A 17579-nucleotide genomic window follows, 5' to 3' on the forward strand; every position below is an offset into this window, starting at 1 on the left:
GGTCAGCTCTGACTGTTGAGGTCCATTGTCTGAACTCATGCTTAATGGCACGCTCAATGGACGTGATCTTGTTAAATCCCCCGAGAACCTATGAAAACAGATGCAGCTTGTGACTGTAGAGTAGGTCCTTCTTGCCCCCCATCTCTCCTCTGAGATGGGAGAGCTCTGCATGTGCAGTTCATGGAGGGGCCTGAGTATGTAGAGACCCCAGCCCTGCACTCTGCGACGATCTCATGGTTGGCACCAGAAGCTACTTTGCTGCCATCCGGATCTGGGCACTGGCCCCAGGAACAGGGAGTGCCCTCTGGGCTGGACCCCGGGTTGCCTGTCCCCGCCTAGAGGGAACACGGAGTCCGGAGTGGATTCTTGGAAAAGCTTCATCAGGGAGTTTAATGAGTGACCTGCAGGGCTGTTTTCCACCCCTGATGGTTCAGAACAGCCTCAGAGGTCAAGCAGCAGCAGGAGGCTGGGCAGCTGGATGTGGCTTTGGCCAATGGCAGCGGCAGCTGGAAAAGCAGAGTGGAAAACACCCCTCTGGGGCCAGCTGAGCTCCCTTGGGAGGCACCTCCTCCCCTTGGCGATCATTCTGCGGATGAGGGTGGAGTGGGAAGCACCGGACTCAGCATCACAGCCTGGATTCCAGGCCAAGTCTGCCCCTGGCTGGGGTAGACTTGGAGCAATCGCTCCCTCTCACCTGCCTCTGTTCCTGAGCTTCAGGGTAGGGGATAGGAGATGGGGGTGGGAGGAGGTCAACGGAACACACCCTGCTGTGGCAGCTCCTGCGGTCTGGAGCTGCTGATGTCTCTCCTCTTCATCCTGCTTCTGGCCTGCCCTCTCCTTCCCACCCGCCTTCCTCGGAGGCTGGAGGCAGGGGAGCCTGGAGGCTGCGCTGAGTCCTTCTCTTCCCCTGTGTGCTGTGTGAGCTTGGCCGAGTGGCTCACCTTCTCTGAGCCCCCCTTCCCTCATCTGTGAAATAGACATACTACTTTTTTTTTTTTTTCAATCTCTGGAGTTCCTGGGAGAATTAAATAAACTCAGGTCTATAGGGCACTGAACAGTCAACAAATACTTTGACAAACACGAAGGGCCGGTGTGAGTCTGGGGAGAGGAGGCGGGAGAGAGCAGCAGTTCTCACCACTCAATGCCACGTCCCTAGGATCGACCCTTTCATGAGCGGCAAAGTCCCTGACTCCATAAAACATTAACAGCTCAGCAAAGGGCAGGGCTTAAGTTGTGACCCGTGGCCCCTAGGGTTGCACAAAAAAAAGGTTGTTCAGTCCAAGGATAGTCTTTACAGGTGGGCCCTGGACAAAGCGGGTATGAGGAGGAACTGGGAAGCTCCTCCCTCCTTTCTTCCCTCATCCCTGGACACTCTCACCAACCCGGCCTCAAATTCCACCATTGGCAACTTCTGTGCTTTAAGCCAGCAATTGATAAACTATGGTTCCTATTTGTTCTCATGAAGCCTGCAGGCTAAGAATGGTTTTTGCATTTGTAAACGGCTTAAAAAAAAAAAAAAAAAGACTGTTCTATAACACATGAAAATTGCGTGAACTTTAAAACCTAGACAGTATATTAAAAAGCAGAGATGTTGCCAACAAAGGTCTGTCTAGTCAAAGCTATGTTTTTTTCCAATAGTCATGTATGGATGTGAGAGTTGGACTATAAAGAAAGCTGAGCGCCCAAGAATGGGTGCTTTTGAATTGTGGTGTTGGAGAAGACTCTTGAGAGTCCCTTGGACTGCAAGGAGCTAACCAGTCCATCCTAAAGGAAATCAGTCCTGAATATTCATTGGAAGGACTGATGCTGAAGCTGAAACTCCAATACTTTGGCCACCTGATGCGAAGAACTGATTCATTTGAAAAGACCCTGATGCTGGGAAAGACTGAAGGCAGGAGGAGAAGGGGACAACAGAGGATGAGATGGTTGGATGGCATCACTGAATCAATGGACATGAGTTTGGGTGGACTCCGGGAGTTGGTGATGGACAGGGAAGCCTAGCATGCTGCAGTCCATGGGGTCACAAAGAGTCAGACACGACTGAGCGACTGAACTGAACCGAAGTTAAAACACAAATGAAGTGTTATTGGAAGCCAGTCACTCCTTCTCTGTGTGTTGACTGTGACTGCATTTGCAGGGCAATGGCCAGGGGAGAAGTTTAATGTTTTCCCCAAAGCCAAAATGATTCACTATTTGGTCCTTTATAGAAGATGCTCACAGAAAATGAAGGATTAGTTGCTCAGTTGTGTCTGACTCTTTGCGATCCCACAGACTGTGTATGCCAGGCTCCTCTGTACATGGAACTCTCCTGGCAAGAATACTGGAGTAGGTGGTATTCTTCTCCAGGGCATCTTCCCGACCAAGGGATCGAACCCAGGTCTCCTGCATTACAGGCCGATTCTTTACCATCTTCAGCCACCAGAGAAGCCTGGTTCAAAAGAAACAAACTTTGAAATTGGGAGTACCCTGGGGAAGATTCATTTGGGGCTGTTGGTGGGAGTCCCAATCTAACCACTAACCAGTCACCTATCAGGCAAAGGACTAGGCCCTGTTCCCTCCGAGTGTCCTTTTCTCCACCTATAAAATGCACGTAGAGACTCCTCTGTTCACCCCAGCCTGGCTGGAAGGCCTCTGTTTATGAAGTCTTATCTCCATACATCCCTTAGTGGGAAATAACTCTGCTTTTCTTGTTGCCCAGATGAGAGGCTGGGGGTGCTAAGGAGGAGGTCAGTGTCACACTGACCAAAGGGAGCTGGGACAAAGGACCAGAAGCACATGGAAGAGAAATGGCCTCTTTCTGCCAGAGGCTGTGTTTAGGGGCAGCTGGCACAGAGCGATCACTGAGGCAGGGGGCTGCGGGCAGCCCAGGCAGGAGGGCAGGGATGGGGGGAGCTCGAGGAACAGTATTGCTGGGCTTCTGACAAATCCTCTCCCAGCTTACTGGAGACAGGTCCATACAAACACAGACATTCCAATCGTGTCCCTCACCAGCTTACCCTGTCGAAGCCAAGACCCCTACAGGGGCCCCACAGGCCCCCAGAGTCTGCCTGACCCTCTTTGGTTTCTGATCGTACTCCACAGCCCCCACCCCTCCTCCCGCCGAGCTGCCGCATCCTTCTACCTGGGGTGGGGGGACACCCTGGTATTTGTCGTTCCCTCTGCCAGAATGCCCTTCTGCCGACTTCTGCACGGCTGTCTCCCTCACCTTCCTTGGGTCTCTGCTCCAATGCCACCTACTCAGTGAGGCCTACCCTGACGGCCTGTTAAAAATTGCCCCTGAACCCCCACCGTCCCAGCTGAGTTCTTCTCCCCAGCACCCTCGCTAACTGACAAAGACACGTTTCACTCACTTCCTTGCCGTCTATAAACCTTTGCCATGAGAACATAAGCTTCACAAGCACAGGAATTTTACGTTCACTGTCTGGCACATAAGTAGGACCTAATGACTCTCTAAAGGATGATGAAATGATCAAATGGCATTAATTCATTAAATACGTCGACTTAAAAGTATTTACAACCTAAAAGTTGAGAATTATGTTTTATTCAGTGGCAACCCTTGGGACTTCAAGCCTGGGAGGCAGCATCTCAAGTTAGCCTGAGAAAACTGCTTGGAGGAGGCGAGGGTAGGAGCCAGGTTATACAGAAGTTTTGCAACAAAGGGCAGGTATGCTGCTGCTGCTAAGTCGTTTCAGTTGTGTCCGACTCTGTGTGACCCCATAGACCGCAGCCCACTAGGCTCCTCTGTCCCTGGGATTCTCCAGGCAAGAATACTGGAGTGGGTTGCCATTTCCTTCTCCAATGCATGAAAGTGAAAAGTGAAAGTGAAGTCGCTCAGTCGTGCCCGACTCTTAGCAACCCCATGGACTACAGCCCACCAGGGGGGTGCCATTGCCTTATTACTGTTAAAGGAAACCAGATGTCCCAAGTTAAGGAATGGAGTGTTTTCTACGTATGGGAGGATGCAAGGCTCACTGAACTCAGTCCTTTCATAGGCACCTCAGCCACCCGGGGTCAGTTTCCTGTGTTTTTCACATCCTGTGCTTCCTAGGGGCTCGCCAGCTCACACTGGAGGGCTGCCATCGCTGACTGCGACATCCTTGTTTAATGATATGGCAGAAATATTCCATTCCTCAAATACAGTTAGCAATTATTTTTAATTAAGAATTACTCTTTGCTACCAGGGATAGCTGCTGTCTGTGTGATATACCTCCTTCTTCATTTAATTATCCCCACAGCCCTGGGTTGTGGGCACTCTCATATTTTCGTATTTTTGGCTGAGGACACTGCGCCCAGAAAGGTGCCAGGGCCACCCTATCCGTAAGGAGCCTGGGCTCCATTGACGGGGAGGGCCGTGTTAGCCCCATCTCACCAGGGGACTGAACCACCAGGACCTAAAGGGTGGTGGTCTCCCTCCCAAAGCCCCTCCTTACCAAAGCAACATAACTGGAGGAAGAAACCAAAGTGGTAAACACAGACGTTTTTATGGTTTCCATACACACACCCGGTTCAGGATGACAATGCCAGGTATGGGGGGTGACAGCGGCTGCGGCCCCCTCTCCCCTCAAGCGTCTCAGGGCGCTGTGTCCCCGCCCGGGGTCCCCTGGGGCTTGCGGAAAGCCCGCAGAAGCCCGCCAGGCTTCATTTACCCAAGCCTGCCTGCTGTCTTCGCCACCTAAGGACAGCGTCTGTCACCTCCCTGCTGGGCTCCACCCCCACGGCGGAGGAAGCTAGGCGAGCTCGGATTCTCGCTGTCCTGGGGTCAAGGCTGCCGCGCCGAGGCGTGTTTGCTGAAGGTCTCGCTGACGCACGGGGACAGGAGAAGATGACGTCGCTTGCCACGGCTGGGTGGCATGGGCAAGAGCACCACCTGGGTGGCGGGGGGGCGGGGGCGGGGTCCAGTCCTCTCTGGCCCCCATCCCCGGAGGTCGCTGCCCCTGCCCGCGGCCCTCAGTAGGGGTAGGGGGACACGGCGATGAGCAGGACGAAGACGCTCTGGTGGCGCGGCGCTGCGGCGCGCACGGTGAGCCGGTAGAGGCCGGCGCGGGTGAGCGCGCGGCGGGTGTAGATGGCGCCATGTCCGGCGCGCAGCGGGCGCAGCGCGAAGGGGCTGCGCGGGTCGGGCTCGAGCACGCTGAGCTCCGTGCGGTTGGCGGGGATGCCGGCCTCGGAGAAGGCGGCCAGGCGGGCCACGTCGTGGAGGGCGCGCACGCCCAGGGGCAGCGGCAGCAGCTTGTACTGCAGCGTGGAGGGGCCGCCCGAACTGCAGTCCTGTGAGCAGCGCCGGAAGCACGTCCTGCGGGACAGACAGACCGACCGACTCCGGTTTGCCATCCGCGTGCCCGGCCGCCCGCATAAAGCAGACTCCACCCCCAACTCCCGCAGTTCAGCTGTGAGCTGCCCGACCACCACCTCGCGCGCCCCATGCCTCTACAAGCGTCACTGTCAGCCCATTTTAGAGAGCAGCAAACTGAGGCCTCAGGAAGCCAGAGACCTGCCCTTTCCCACCCGAACAGGTCCCCCATCAGTGATAAGCCCTCTAGGCACTCCGGAACCCCAGAACTGGCTTTGGATTTGCAGCAGGGTAAGCGGGGCTTCTCTTGTAGCTCAGTTGGTAAAGAAACTGCCCGCAATGCGGGAGACCAGGGTTTGATCCCTGGCTGGGGAATATCCCCTGGAGAAGAAAATGGCAACCCACTCCAGTATTCTTGTCTAGAGAAACCCATGGACAGAGGAGCCTGGTGGGCTACGGTCCATGGGCTCGCAAGGAGTTGGACACGACTTAGCAACTAAACCATCACCACCACCAAGGGGGTTCAACCTTGCCAAGGGTGCCCCCCTCCCCCCACCACTGGCTCCAAGCCTCAGCCTAGGCTTCGTGATTAATAGAGCCCCCGCCAGGTCGCCACCCAAAATGCTTGCCCTGACAGCTGCATCTCTTGCCAGCCAAGGTCCCTTCGTTTGTGCATCTTTATGAGTATCTGTAGCCACAGTGAGAGACCTGGAGGAAATGTGTTTTGTGTTTGTGTGGCTGTGTGTGAGTCCTCAGGTTTTGCCTGTGGTTCTGGGTGGAGTTTATGCGCCTGCGCGTGTGTTCCTGTGTCCGCTTTCCTGAATGGACTCACGTGTTCCCATGTGTCCCTGTGTGTCCATCCCCCAGCACCCCTGCCTCCCAGTTCTCTCCCGGCTCTGGCCTCTCCCTGCGCTCCGTGCTTAGCGGACGCAGCGCTGTGCAGGAAACGATAACCGTTCAAGTGAGTTCACATCCCAAATAGCTGCAGGGAAAGTGTTTTCCTTGATGGCATGTTGCCCTTGAGCTCAGGAGCCCCGCCCAGGAGTTCTGGCAGGGTTGACCCTCTGGCCCTTCGAGGACCTCTGGCCCGAGACAGGGCCTTCCTGGAGAAGGAGGAGTCGGGCTCTCCAGGAGCCAGAGTGTCCTGCTGCCCAGCTCTTAGCAGACCATCTGCCCACACCCCCCAACCCCCAACCAGCTCAGCCCTTACCCAGGGCTGGAGCCCTGCCGGTAGGTGGCGGGACACGGCGTGTCCACACACTGGTAGCTGCCACGGGTGTTGAAGCACATCTGGCTGGGCCCGCACTCGATGCCGTCCTCCTCACACTCGTTGATGTCTGGGCAGGCAGGTGGGTGAGGAGAGCAGGGTGAAGACATGGGGCAAAGGAGAAAGAGCCCAAGGCAGGAGCCAGGGAGGCGTGGAGGGGAGGGGTGGGTTAGGTGGGAGAGCGATGCCCTCAGAGGACAGCAAGGTGGGTAGCCCCTTGCCTGGTCCCCAGCTGACACTGTGACAGCCCAGCTGGCAGGCCCCTGGCACCTCCCCTTCTCCCCAGGTGGGCACTCTGGGGACCGCTGAGCCTGGAGCTGGCGTAAAGAGGCTGAGGGAGACAATTGCCTTAGGACCCCGAGAGGCCACGGCCGGTGATCCTTCTCTGCCCCCCATCCCCGTGGGAGCCCCACCCTCTCAGAGGCCATTCGGTGACCCCCACAATAGAGTGAGGCATGAAAACTAGAAGCAGCAGCTTGACCCACTGCAGAGCACCTTAGGGGAAATGTGCTGGCCTAGGGCTTAGAGGGCTTCCCTTCTACTCCCAGCAGCCGCCGCCTTGCTGAGCACGGGCTCTGCGGCCACCCTCCTCATCCAGACATTTATTGGAGGGGCCGTGTGAGCCCCACCTCGCCAGGAGGCCGAAACACAGAGAGGTGAAGCGAGTTGTCCAGGGACACACACCCAGCTATGTTCAGAGCCTGTCCACAACAATTTCTTAGCTCCCGCTGGGATTGTGGGTGCTGCTCTGGCTCTGGCCACCTGGGTGGGGGAGGGCAGCACGTACCCCCTCCCTGCCCCTCCGTCACAGGAGATGGTTGAGAGGGGACTGGAGAGAGCAGACTGGGTGAGAGACGCCCCTTCCTGCTCACCCTGGCAGTTCTTCCCGCTGGGGAGGAGGCGGTAGCCTGCAGGGCAGAGGCACTGGTAGCTGCCCTCTGTGTTTCGGCAGGCGTGTTGGCACAGGTTTCTCACGCGGCACTCGTCCAGGTCTGGCCCCGGGGCGGGGTAGGGGTTGCGAGCAGAGAAACACTGAGTCACAAATGACCAGGTGGCCGCACGCCTGCCCATCGCCAGGCTCGGGACAAGTCAGGGAGATCCCCTGCTTAGGCACCAGGGATTTCTCCCTGCCATGCCCCTTTCCTGGTGGCCCAGACAGTAAAGCGTCCGCCTACAGTGCGGGAGACCCAGGTTCAGTCCCTGGGTCCAGAAGATCTCCTGGAGAAGGAAATGGCAACCTACTCCAGTATTCTTGCCTGGAAAGTCCCATGGATGGAGGAGCCTGGTAGACTACAGTCCATGGGATTGCAAAGAGTCGGACATGACTAAGCGACTTCACTTTCATGCCCCACCCAACCCTGGATGGGGAGGTTGGGAGAGTCCCTGGGCTCCATGTGCACCAAGCCATGGGGTGGGTGTCGGGGGCAGATAGTGCTCCCAGGACAGACGGTTCTGTCCAGGCAGTGATGCTGAAATACACCTGCCTTCCATGCCTTCCCCTGTCTGCAGCCCAGCGCCAACCTGCCTCCACACAAGGGCCCTCGACCCGCATGACTCTGTAGCACTCCCCAGTCCCTGTTGACCTTCTCAGGTCAACCTGGACCATTCTCCTTCCCTCCCTGACCGCTTCACCTCTGCGCACTGGAGGAGAGTCCCTCCAAGTGGGTTCCTGGGAACACTTGCCTTCCCTCTGGGTAATGCGAACGTGAAAGTCACTCAGTCGTGTCTGACTCTTTGCGACCCCATGGACTGTATAGAAATTCTCCAGGCTGGAATACTGGAGTGGGTAGCCTTTCCCTTCTCCAGGGGATCTTCCCAACCCAGGGGTCGAACCCAGGTCTCCTATATTGCAGGCAGATTCTTTACCGGCTGAGCCACAAGCGGTAAAGAAGTCCTGCAGTCAACGGTTTGGAAAACGCTCCACCCACTTTGGAAGCCCCCTGCCCACTGGCACAGCCGGGGTTCCGAGAAACCATGTAGTGAGGAGGCAGCCGTCTGCCTGCATTGCCATCCTACTTGCCTGCACCCTGGGTTTCTGAACACGGGCGTGGTGCCCACACGCCCAGCCCGGGGGCCTGAGTCAGCACAGCGGGGTGTGTCCCGCGGGGTTCAGTCTTACCTGTGCAGACGCCGTTCTGCCGGATGAAGCCGGGCGGGCACCAGGCCCGGCCCATGCTCAGGGCTCTGGGGCCCAGTCGGAGGGAGACCCAGGCGTGGTAGGACCCTCTGGGCTTGGGGCCACGGGCCTGCAGCCAGGCCACCAGGGGGTCCCGGTGGCTGACGGTGGTCACGTTTGGTCCACTGCGCTCCAGTGGGGTGCAAGTCTTGCCATCGCGGAGGAGAGTCTGGCCCGGCGGGCACAGGCAGCGGTAGCCGCCCTGGAGGTTGTGGCACTGGTAGGCGCAGGGCCCGGGCAGCTGCAGGCACTCGTTGATATCTGGAGGGGAGCAGGGCCAGGCCAGGCGCCCAGGCGGCTCAGAGTTGTGCTGCTCCGCCTGGCTCTGGCCATCTCTCTTGCCCTCCAGCCTTTCCCAGAATCCAGCTGCCTCGACCCCTGCGCACCAGCCTGCCACCAAGCCCTCCCTCTCCGCACCCCCAACCTCCTCTCCCCTTCCAGGATCTAGTGCTCCAAGAGGTTCCCATGTCCCCCAGCCCCGAGCCCCAGACCCCACGGTCCCTTAATGGGTCCCTCAACACTCCTCCCTTCGGCCCCCAGGCTCATTCTTGGCAAAGCTTCTCTGAGACCCACCCGCCTCTCACCACCCTCCTCCCCCTCCTAGGCCCCCAGGGAAGGTGACCTTGCTGGGCAGGGGGTAGGAAACAGCAGGCGAAGCACAGATCAGGCGTGTGCTGGTTGCACACTTGGTTTTGGCTCCTATTTCTATTCACTGAACTCAAGTGTCATCCTTGTTATGACGGCTCCCTGCCTGTGAGCTGGGGGTGCCGACCAGGGTCCCAGCGAGGGGGTGGCTCTCCCCGTACCTAGGCAGGGCAGGCCGGGGTCCTGGACCTGGTAGCCCCTGGGGCAGCCGCAGCGGTGCCCGCCTGGGATGTTCTCACAAGTCTGGTTGTAGTGACACTCATCTGTCTGCTCCAGACACTCGTCCACATCTGGAAAGGAAGGAGCAAGGGTGGGCCGGGTTGTGGGGCAGGGGGACGGTTGCTGAGCCCAGAGCCCCTCTCCTAGGACACATCACGCCTCTTAACATCTGGGCCTCATCCCTGTCTCCTTCTTCAACTTCAGTGCCAGCTGGTGGAATGCCAGCCTTTGCAACCACTACGTTTAATTATACCAGGTTTGGAGGGTAAGAAGGGTCTGGGTTCAAAGGAAGGAAGGGGCTTAAAAGGTGGGCTTTGGAGGCACGGGGCTTCCCTGGTGGCTCCGACAGTGAAGAATCTGCCTGCAATGCAGGAGAGCCAGGTTCCATCCCTGGGTAGGGAAGATCCCCTGGAGAAAGCGATGGCAACCCACTCCAGTATTTTCACCTGGGAAATCCCATTGCCTGGCAGGCCGGCTACAGTCCATGGGGGTCATAAAGAGTCAGACACGACTGAGTGGCTTAACGCTTTTGGACACAGAGCCCCAAGTTTGGACTGAACTCTGCCATGTTTCTTGATCCTTGAGTCAGGAACATCCCTTCCCTGAGCCTCAGTTTCCTCATCTGTAAAAAGGGGTCACGACAGGACTCTTTCATGGAGTCACGGGGAGAAAACTGGCTCATGCACGTGAAGGGTTTAGGACCCTGGTGTATGGGCAGAGCTCAAAATATGGTGAGAAAGAAGGAAGGGAGTGCAGGAAGAAGACAGGAAGCAGAGGAGTCCTACGAACAGTCACCGAAATGGAGTGACCGCCTCTTCTGAGTCCAAACTGATCATACTCTCCCCACTCACCGATGGCCTCTCTCGGAGAAACCAGAAAGAGAGAAAGTGAAGTCGTTCAGTCGTGTCTGACTCCGCGGCCCCATGGACTGTAGGCCCCATTTTCCAGGCAAGGGTACTGGAGTGGGTTGCCATTTCCTTCTCCAGGGGATCTTCCTGACCCAGGGATCGAACCTGGGTCTCCAGCATTGCAGGCAGATGCGTTTACCATCTGAGCCACCAGGGAAGCCCAAGGACCCAGCATTATGAAAGCCTAGAATGCTAGGGCAGGAAGGACCCTAGAAGTCACATATCCAGGGCTGGCACCTAGGTTTCATCTTGAAGGGCAGCTGCAGTAGTCACTGAAGCTGGAGAAGCTGTGTTAAGGATGCAGAGGCTGGACCACGACCCATGAGGGGAGATGGTAGCAGAGGTAGCCTGTGTTTGCCATCCCTGACCTGTCCCCTCTTTGTCAGGCAGACAAACCTGGGGCCCAGAAAGGAGAAGGGAACTTGCCAAGGGTACACGGACCTCCTGTGCCCAGCTCAGGCTTCCTCCCCAGCCTCCCTGGGCTCCAGCTTCCCTGAAGGCCCAGCGTCCCAGTGACACACGACAGGCCCTCTGCTGCGCCCTGGCAACGACTGGGCTCCCAGGAGCAGGACAGTTCAGCCCCCTGGCCTTATCACCTTCACAACTGGCTCCATCGGCGGCCACCCGGAAGCCAGGCCTGCAGTCGGGCAGGCAGTGGTAGGACCCCAGCAGGTTCACGCAGCGCTGATCCTCTTGGCAGAGGTCGGCCTCCCACGCACACTCGTCCACATCTGGGGGTGGGGGGCGCATGAACGCTTGTCCCCAGGCCCAGCCCACCCACACAGGCTTTGTGCCCCCAGGCCCAGACGCCCCTGGCACGAGGGTCCCCGCCCCTCCTGCTAGCACTGGCCATCATCTCAACACCCCTGGGAGCACAGAGCCCACCCCAAGGGGCCCTGGGCCTTGGCCTGGGGCGTCTGAAGTGAGGCTGCAGACAGTGCCCTTTGGGTGCCCCAAAGCAGACACCCGGCAGTGCCAGGCCCCACTGGTGGGATAGAAGACACAGGCGGGGCATCAGTGTCTAGACCGCGGCTCACGGTCAGCTTTGTCATCCAGCAACTTCGATAAGAGGGGGGCAAGTAGAACAAGAGGGAACAGGTGGGTGCCAGCTCACTTCCAGTTGACCAGAAATGCCTGCTGAGGGCCAGGAAGGCTTCTCAGGGCATGTGTATCTTTGAGGAACCCCTTCACCCCCAAGTACTTGAGCCTCCCTGCTCTGAGGCCCTCAAAACAGCAAGTTCTCTGTGATAAGAGGGCATTGGAACCCCTCAGCTCACGTTCCCTGAGGGGTGTGCCCCCTGGCCCAGGGTCCAAGCCCGGAATCTCCCTGCGCACATCTGGGCCAGGTCCCCAGCAAGCCTCTTCCCCTCGGGGGCCGCTCACCTCTGCAGGTCCTTTCGTCCCTGGCCAGGGCGAAGCCAACCGGGCAGGAGCAGGAGAAGCGGCCAGGTGCATTGTGGCAGGAGTGGGAGCAGGGCCGGGGGCTGTCGGAGCACTCGTCCCTGTCTGCGGGGAGGGGAGGGGTCTGACGGTCCGTGCTCCCAGGCCCTCCCGCCAGCTTGCCCCTCCTAGGCCAGGAGGCCTCCCTCGTCCGTGCCGGGGAGGGGAGGGTGCTCACCCACACAGAACTCTCCCTGGGCGTCCAGCTCAAAGCCCTCCGGGCAGCCAACCTCATTCTCTTCTGCAAGGCAAAGGGGACAGGCCCTGAGTTCACGTGGGCCCCAGGGCCCAAGGGGCCTGGCGAGAGATGGCCCAGGCTCATCTGGGGGCCCTGGCTGGGGCCGTGGGAGCTGGGGAGACTGACAGGGCCTCACCAGCTTGCAGAGCCGTGGAGAGCTGGAAGTGCAGGGCTTCGGCCTCGGGGTCGAAGGCCGAGCTGATAGCGGAGGCCCGCAGGTGTTGCACCAGCTGGGGCTGGGGGCCCTGGGCCGCGCTGTACCGGATGCTGTGGTTGCAGCGCAGGAATGAGCGGAGGCTATCCTGCAGGAAGCTCTGCGTGGAGCCCACGAAGAGCCGGCCGGGCCCCGTCTGCACATACCGCTCCTCGAAGTCCTGGGCGGGGTGGGGGGTGGGGGGACAAGGACATCAGGGTACCAACTTCCAAGGGGTGAGGGACCCTCAGTCCCCAACTGGGGGGCGTGGGCCTTTCAGCTCTGCTTCCAACCAGCTGGGCTCCCTCGGGCTCTTGGGGAAGCTGGACCCAGAGCATCTTCCCACTGGGGGGCTGGTCCTCCCCTAAGTCCAGCCAGGCCAGGCTCAGCCCCTGCTGGGGGTCCAGGAAGGAAAGTGGCTTGGCTGCTTGTGGGTGACAGTGGTAGGGGTGAGGGGCATAGGGACAGGACCTCCCACTCTCTCTCGCCCACCCCACCTGCACACCCCAGGGCTCGCCCCGCTCCCCGATACAACCTGCACTTGCAGATCTGCATCCGCTAGGCTCTCGGGGACGATGCCATTGACCACCACATCGAGGAGCAGGAGGCCGTTGGGATCCAGGCCCCGGGCCACCTGGGTCATAGTGAGCAGCTCCCCTGCAACCCACCCAACCCCCCAAGGCTGGAGTCACCATGGGGGAGAGGCCCAGGGCTCAGACCTCAGCCCCACCTGGCCCACCTCCGGGAAGACCACCCCCGCCCAGCCCCCCGCTTACCTGTGGCAAATTCCACATGTGACTCCTGCTGGAAGCTGCCACCCGTCAGGGAGTGGCCGTTAAGGGCGTCTCCACTCTCTCCAGCCAGGGCCCAGTAGATGGGGGCGATGGTGACCACGAGCACCCGCATCAGAGGCCCTGGATAGGGTGGACACACAGGCTGGATCCTAAGGGCAGCTGCTCTCCCGCTCAAGGTCTCTCTGTGGCTCCCTATTGCCCCAGTAGGAGAGATCGGTCCCTTCCCCCCACCGCCCAGGCCCAGCTTTGTGATTACCTGGGCCAGCACCTGAGAAGTGGTGAAGACAATATCTACTACATGGACTAATTGTGAAAATTAGCAAAATATATTTATGCAGAGAAGTCTATTTAGTATTCAATTGAATTCAATAAATACTCAGGGCTACTGGGTCACCACAGAGCCCAGAACAGTATAGACCATCACTGTATACATGCTGGACCAAGTTGAAAATTAACCAGGTCTCCTAACTTGTAGACACCTTCCATAAGAGCCTGGGAGACACAGGATTTTTCTAAACCACTGACTTGGAAAAAGGAGCCAAAAAAAAAAAAAATTCCTGGACAAGGATTCACAGATCTCTTATGAAGCTCAGCCTCCTCTTGGGGCAGGTGGGATCTGGGACTGGGGGAAGGGGGAACCCTGCTGGCTTAGGGCCAGGGATGGTCCAGCTTCTCGGCCAAACTGCTGGCTCAGAAGAGGCGCAAGAGGGCTGATGTTCACGGGAGCTAGCTGGACCCCCCTGCCTGGGAGCAGAACCTTCTTGGCCTCTTTGTCTCTGCTTCCACTAAACAGAGCCTGAGCGCCTGGCCTGGAGCCAGAGGCTTCTCCATAGCTCCTGCTCCTGCAGCTGGAAGAAAAGCAGCTGCATCTGGGCTGTGTCTCACTCGCTCTCTACTGACAGCAAGCAGCCTGGAGTGACCCCCTGCAGCTCCGCCCTATTCCCCCCAGCCAGGGCTGACACAGTCTGTGGTCAAGGGTAGTGCTGGAGGGGCTGCTTGTAGCAAAACCCCTTTCAGCACGACCCTCTCCCCGCTCTGGACCCCCATGAGGGGATGTAGGAGCCCCTGGGCTGGGTGAGATGGTAGGGTCTGTTACAGCAGCATTTATAATGTCTCTCCAGAACATTCCATCTGCGTGCATGTGTGCTAAGTTGCTTTAGTCATGTCCCACTCTTTGTGACCCTAATTCCACCTGCGTGCATGTGTGCTAAGTTGCTTTAGTCATGTCCCACTCTTTGTGACCCTATGGACTGTAACCCGCCAGCCTCCCCTGTCTGTGGGATTTCCCAGGCAAGAATGCTGGAGTGGGTTGCCATGCCCTCCTCCAGGGGATCTTCCCGACCCAGGGATAGAACCTGCGTCTCTTACATCTCCTGCACTGGAAGGTGGGGTCTTCGCACTAGTACCACCTGGGAAGCCCATCTGCTTAGAACACACCACTTTATGAATCTGTTTGTGAGTGGACATTTCTTGATTCTCCAGGCCTTCTAGATAATTTTATTCTCTACGTTCCCCATGTCTGTCCCCTCCATCCTGAATCCCTCACTTCTTACTGATGATCCCTCGGCTTCCCTGGCAGCTCTTGCCTTAACAGTGGAGAAAACCTCCCACGGCAATCAATGGGGGCAAAAAGGCACGATCTGACCCTGCATTCATATAAACCTGGTCATTTCACACTCTGTCAGGCTGATGTTTTTAAAAAATATATCTGGCTGCCCCAGGTCTTAGTTGCAGCATCCAGGATCTAGTTCCCTGACCAGGGATCAAACCCCGGCCCCCTGCATTGGGGGCGTAGAGTGTTAGCCACTGGGCCACCAGGCAAGTCCCCCTTGGGCTGATTTTAAATGCAGTTTATTTTGTTTGGTTGGGGGCTGTGGGGTGGGAAGGAAGTGGCCCCCACCTCCACCTACTTTGGTTTGGATTCAGCTGGAGTCAGAGGGTCTTCTGGCCCCCACTTACCCACACTTGTGGGGATGTGGCTGATGCTGCTGCGGATTGTGGGGACCCCGGAACGTGCCTCCTGTTGCACGCTGGTGTTGAGGACGGCTGCACCAAATTTCTGGCCGTTGATCACCCCGATCATGCTGCCCCGGCTCCCCCGGGGCTCTCCTGTGAGGAAGGAAGAGAACGAGAGGGACACTATCCGCCTCTGTGCCCTCAAGGCTACGCAGGTGCTGTTGTCCATTTTCCTGAAGGAGTAAACTGAGGCTCAGAGAGAGGCAGGGACTTGCTCAAGGACACACAGCTCGTGGGTGATGAATTCGACACCTAGGGGATCCTGGCTTCGAGAGAGACGGGGGGCATTTAAGAGGAAGCCCTTGCAGAGATGGTTCCAGCTTCTCATTCCAACACCTTCTTGAAAAGCTGGGCAAGTCAGGCTCCCATGCCACACTGGAGTTGGTTCCTCTATAAAATGAAGAGGTGGGACCACAGATGTGCCAAATACCTGTTGGGTTCTAAAATGCCAGGTGATGGGGGGTGGTGGCTGGCACACCGGAGGAGCCAGGGTAGAGAGGCAGGGCACCGAGCCAGGAACTAGATGCCACCACCTGAACACCTCCCATTCCATCAGTGTAGTCCTGGCTCCAGCCACCCTGCCGCTGGCCCTGCTGGGGTGGGCTGGGTTTCTAGCAGCCGCCAGGCAGTCTGCTGGCAGACGCTCTTGAACACTAATCAAATGGACGGTACGGGCACAGGGGGGTGCTTCCTCTGCCTAATGGGCCAGCTGTCTCGTCTGGACAGATGGCATTCCAGGGGGCAAGAGAACAGAAGCTAGTCTGACTCTCCACTCACCAGCCCTCAGGGGAAATTAACAAGAAATTGCCAATGATCTGTCGAAAAAATAACATAAAACACTCAACTGCCAAGATCCTAAGTGGGTAAATCAGGGGGCTGGTTGATTTTGGATTCCAGGAAGCAGTGCCATTGCCTGCTGGGGTTTGATGAGATTTGATGCCCATCTGGGATGTCTCCTGTCAATATCTGCAGCTCTGGGGTTTATCGGGGGAATAGGGAAAGGCCATGAACCTAACCCTGGCCTTGTAATAAGGGGGCAAGGAAGGAACTGGGAGCAGCAGGTAAAACGGCAGCACTATGGCCCTGGCAGCTGTAGAAGGGGACAGAAACTGGAGGCCAGGGATGACCAGCCACTGTCAACTTCCTCAGATGCGGGGTGACTCAGCAGCTTCTTGTCCCCCACAAAGCCAGGATGCTTCCCCCATCCTGGAGAGGGGTAGTGGGCCTCAAAGCCTTTGGACATCTTTTACCCAGCAATGTCTCCTGAAGGAGTGTATCCTGTAGAAATATTCAGGCCAGCACACAGAGATGTGTACTACAGGATGGTTTTCAGAGGGGAAACTGGAAAGGAAAAACCTGTTGCTTGTTTAATGAAGCCAACAGCAATTATGTTTTAAAAAATGTTCCTGTGGGACTTCCCTGGTGGTCCTGGGGTTAAGACTCAGCACTCCCAACTCAGGCAGCATGGGTTCAATCCCTGATCAAGGAAGATCTCACTGCCGTGTGGTGCAGCCAAAAAAATTGTTTTCTATTACAAATGAAAATGTTCCTATGAAATGATATGAAACCATCACAGGTGTGGACTAGGCTTACTGTCACGGAATATTGTCTGTAATAGAGTAAGAAAGATGGCAGTTTGTAAACACAACTTGTACATTTGAACACATTTGTAAAAAGAAAAAAAATATATATCTTTACATTCAGAGAAAAGGGTACAAATATACACCCCTAATAATTACCTGAGCTATTTCTGATAACTGAATTATCAGAGATAACTGATCACTATTTTTATCTTCATGGATTTAAAAAAAATTTTCTGGCCTTTCTACAGTTAACATATATGAGTTAATATAATAATAAAAATTAGTTGTTTCCATTAAAAAAGTAAGGAAGCTGTTATGGATTGAACTGTGTCCTCTTAAAAAGATGTGTTGAAGTCTTAATCCTCAGTACCTGAGCGTGTGACCTTATTTGAAGATAGGGTCTGTACAGAGGTAACCAAGTTAACATGAGGTCAGGAAAGTAGGCCCTAATCTGATATGCTGCTGCTGCTAAGTCGCTTCAGTCGTGTCCGACCCTGTGCGACCCCATAGACAGCAGCCCACCCGGCTCATCCGTCCCTGGGATTCTCCAGTCAAGAACACTGGAGTGGGTTGCTATTTCCTTCTCCAATGCATGAAAGTGAAAAGTGAAAGTGAAGTTGATCAGTCATGTCCGACTCTTTGCGACCCCAGGGACTGCAGCCTACCAGGCTCCTCAGTCCGTGGGATTTTTCCAGGCAAGAGTACCGGAGTGGGGTTCCATTGCCTTCTCTGAATCTGATAGGACTGGGATCCTTATATAAAGGAGAATTTTAAGACAGACATGAGCACAGGAGGAATGCCATGTGATCA

At 56.8% G+C, this 17579-nt stretch overlaps 1 protein-coding gene across 5 annotated transcripts in view; it reads right to left on the reverse strand.

Annotated features, from left to right (window-relative positions):
• Positions 1-4462: 4462 nt before the first annotated feature.
• Positions 4463-17579, reverse strand: part of HMCN2 (hemicentin 2) — a 178744-nt gene continuing 165627 nt past the window's right edge. For 3 of the 5 annotated variants that reach the window (XM_086323475.1, XM_086323474.1, XM_086323478.1), the window contains 12 exons: positions 15130-15279; positions 13153-13290; positions 12912-13033; positions 12320-12557; positions 12124-12186; positions 11889-12011; positions 11102-11236; positions 9540-9668; positions 8677-8994; positions 7430-7549; positions 6501-6627; positions 4463-5293 (listed from right to left, as the gene is read on the reverse strand). In XM_086323475.1, coding sequence (XP_086179601.1) covers positions 4948-5293; positions 6501-6627; positions 7430-7549; positions 8677-8994; positions 9540-9668; positions 11102-11236; positions 11889-12011; positions 12124-12186; positions 12320-12557; positions 12912-13033; positions 13153-13290; positions 15130-15279 — 2009 coding nt within the window. In that variant the 3' untranslated portion in view covers positions 4463-4947. Of the gene's footprint in view, positions 5294-6500; positions 6628-7429; positions 7550-7595; positions 7776-8676; positions 8995-9539; positions 9669-11101; positions 11237-11888; positions 12012-12123; positions 12187-12319; positions 12558-12911; positions 13034-13152; positions 13291-15129; positions 15280-17579 lie in introns of those variants that run through there. The other 2 variants (XM_086323476.1, XM_086323477.1) reach the window with 2 other exon arrangements.

This window comes from Bos grunniens, chromosome 11 (genome assembly GCF_055505025.1).
Source record: "Bos grunniens cultivar Pamir isolate PY7600 chromosome 11, Bosgru_T2T1.0, whole genome shotgun sequence".
NCBI classification, from domain to species: domain Eukaryota; kingdom Metazoa; phylum Chordata; class Mammalia; order Artiodactyla; family Bovidae; genus Bos; species Bos grunniens.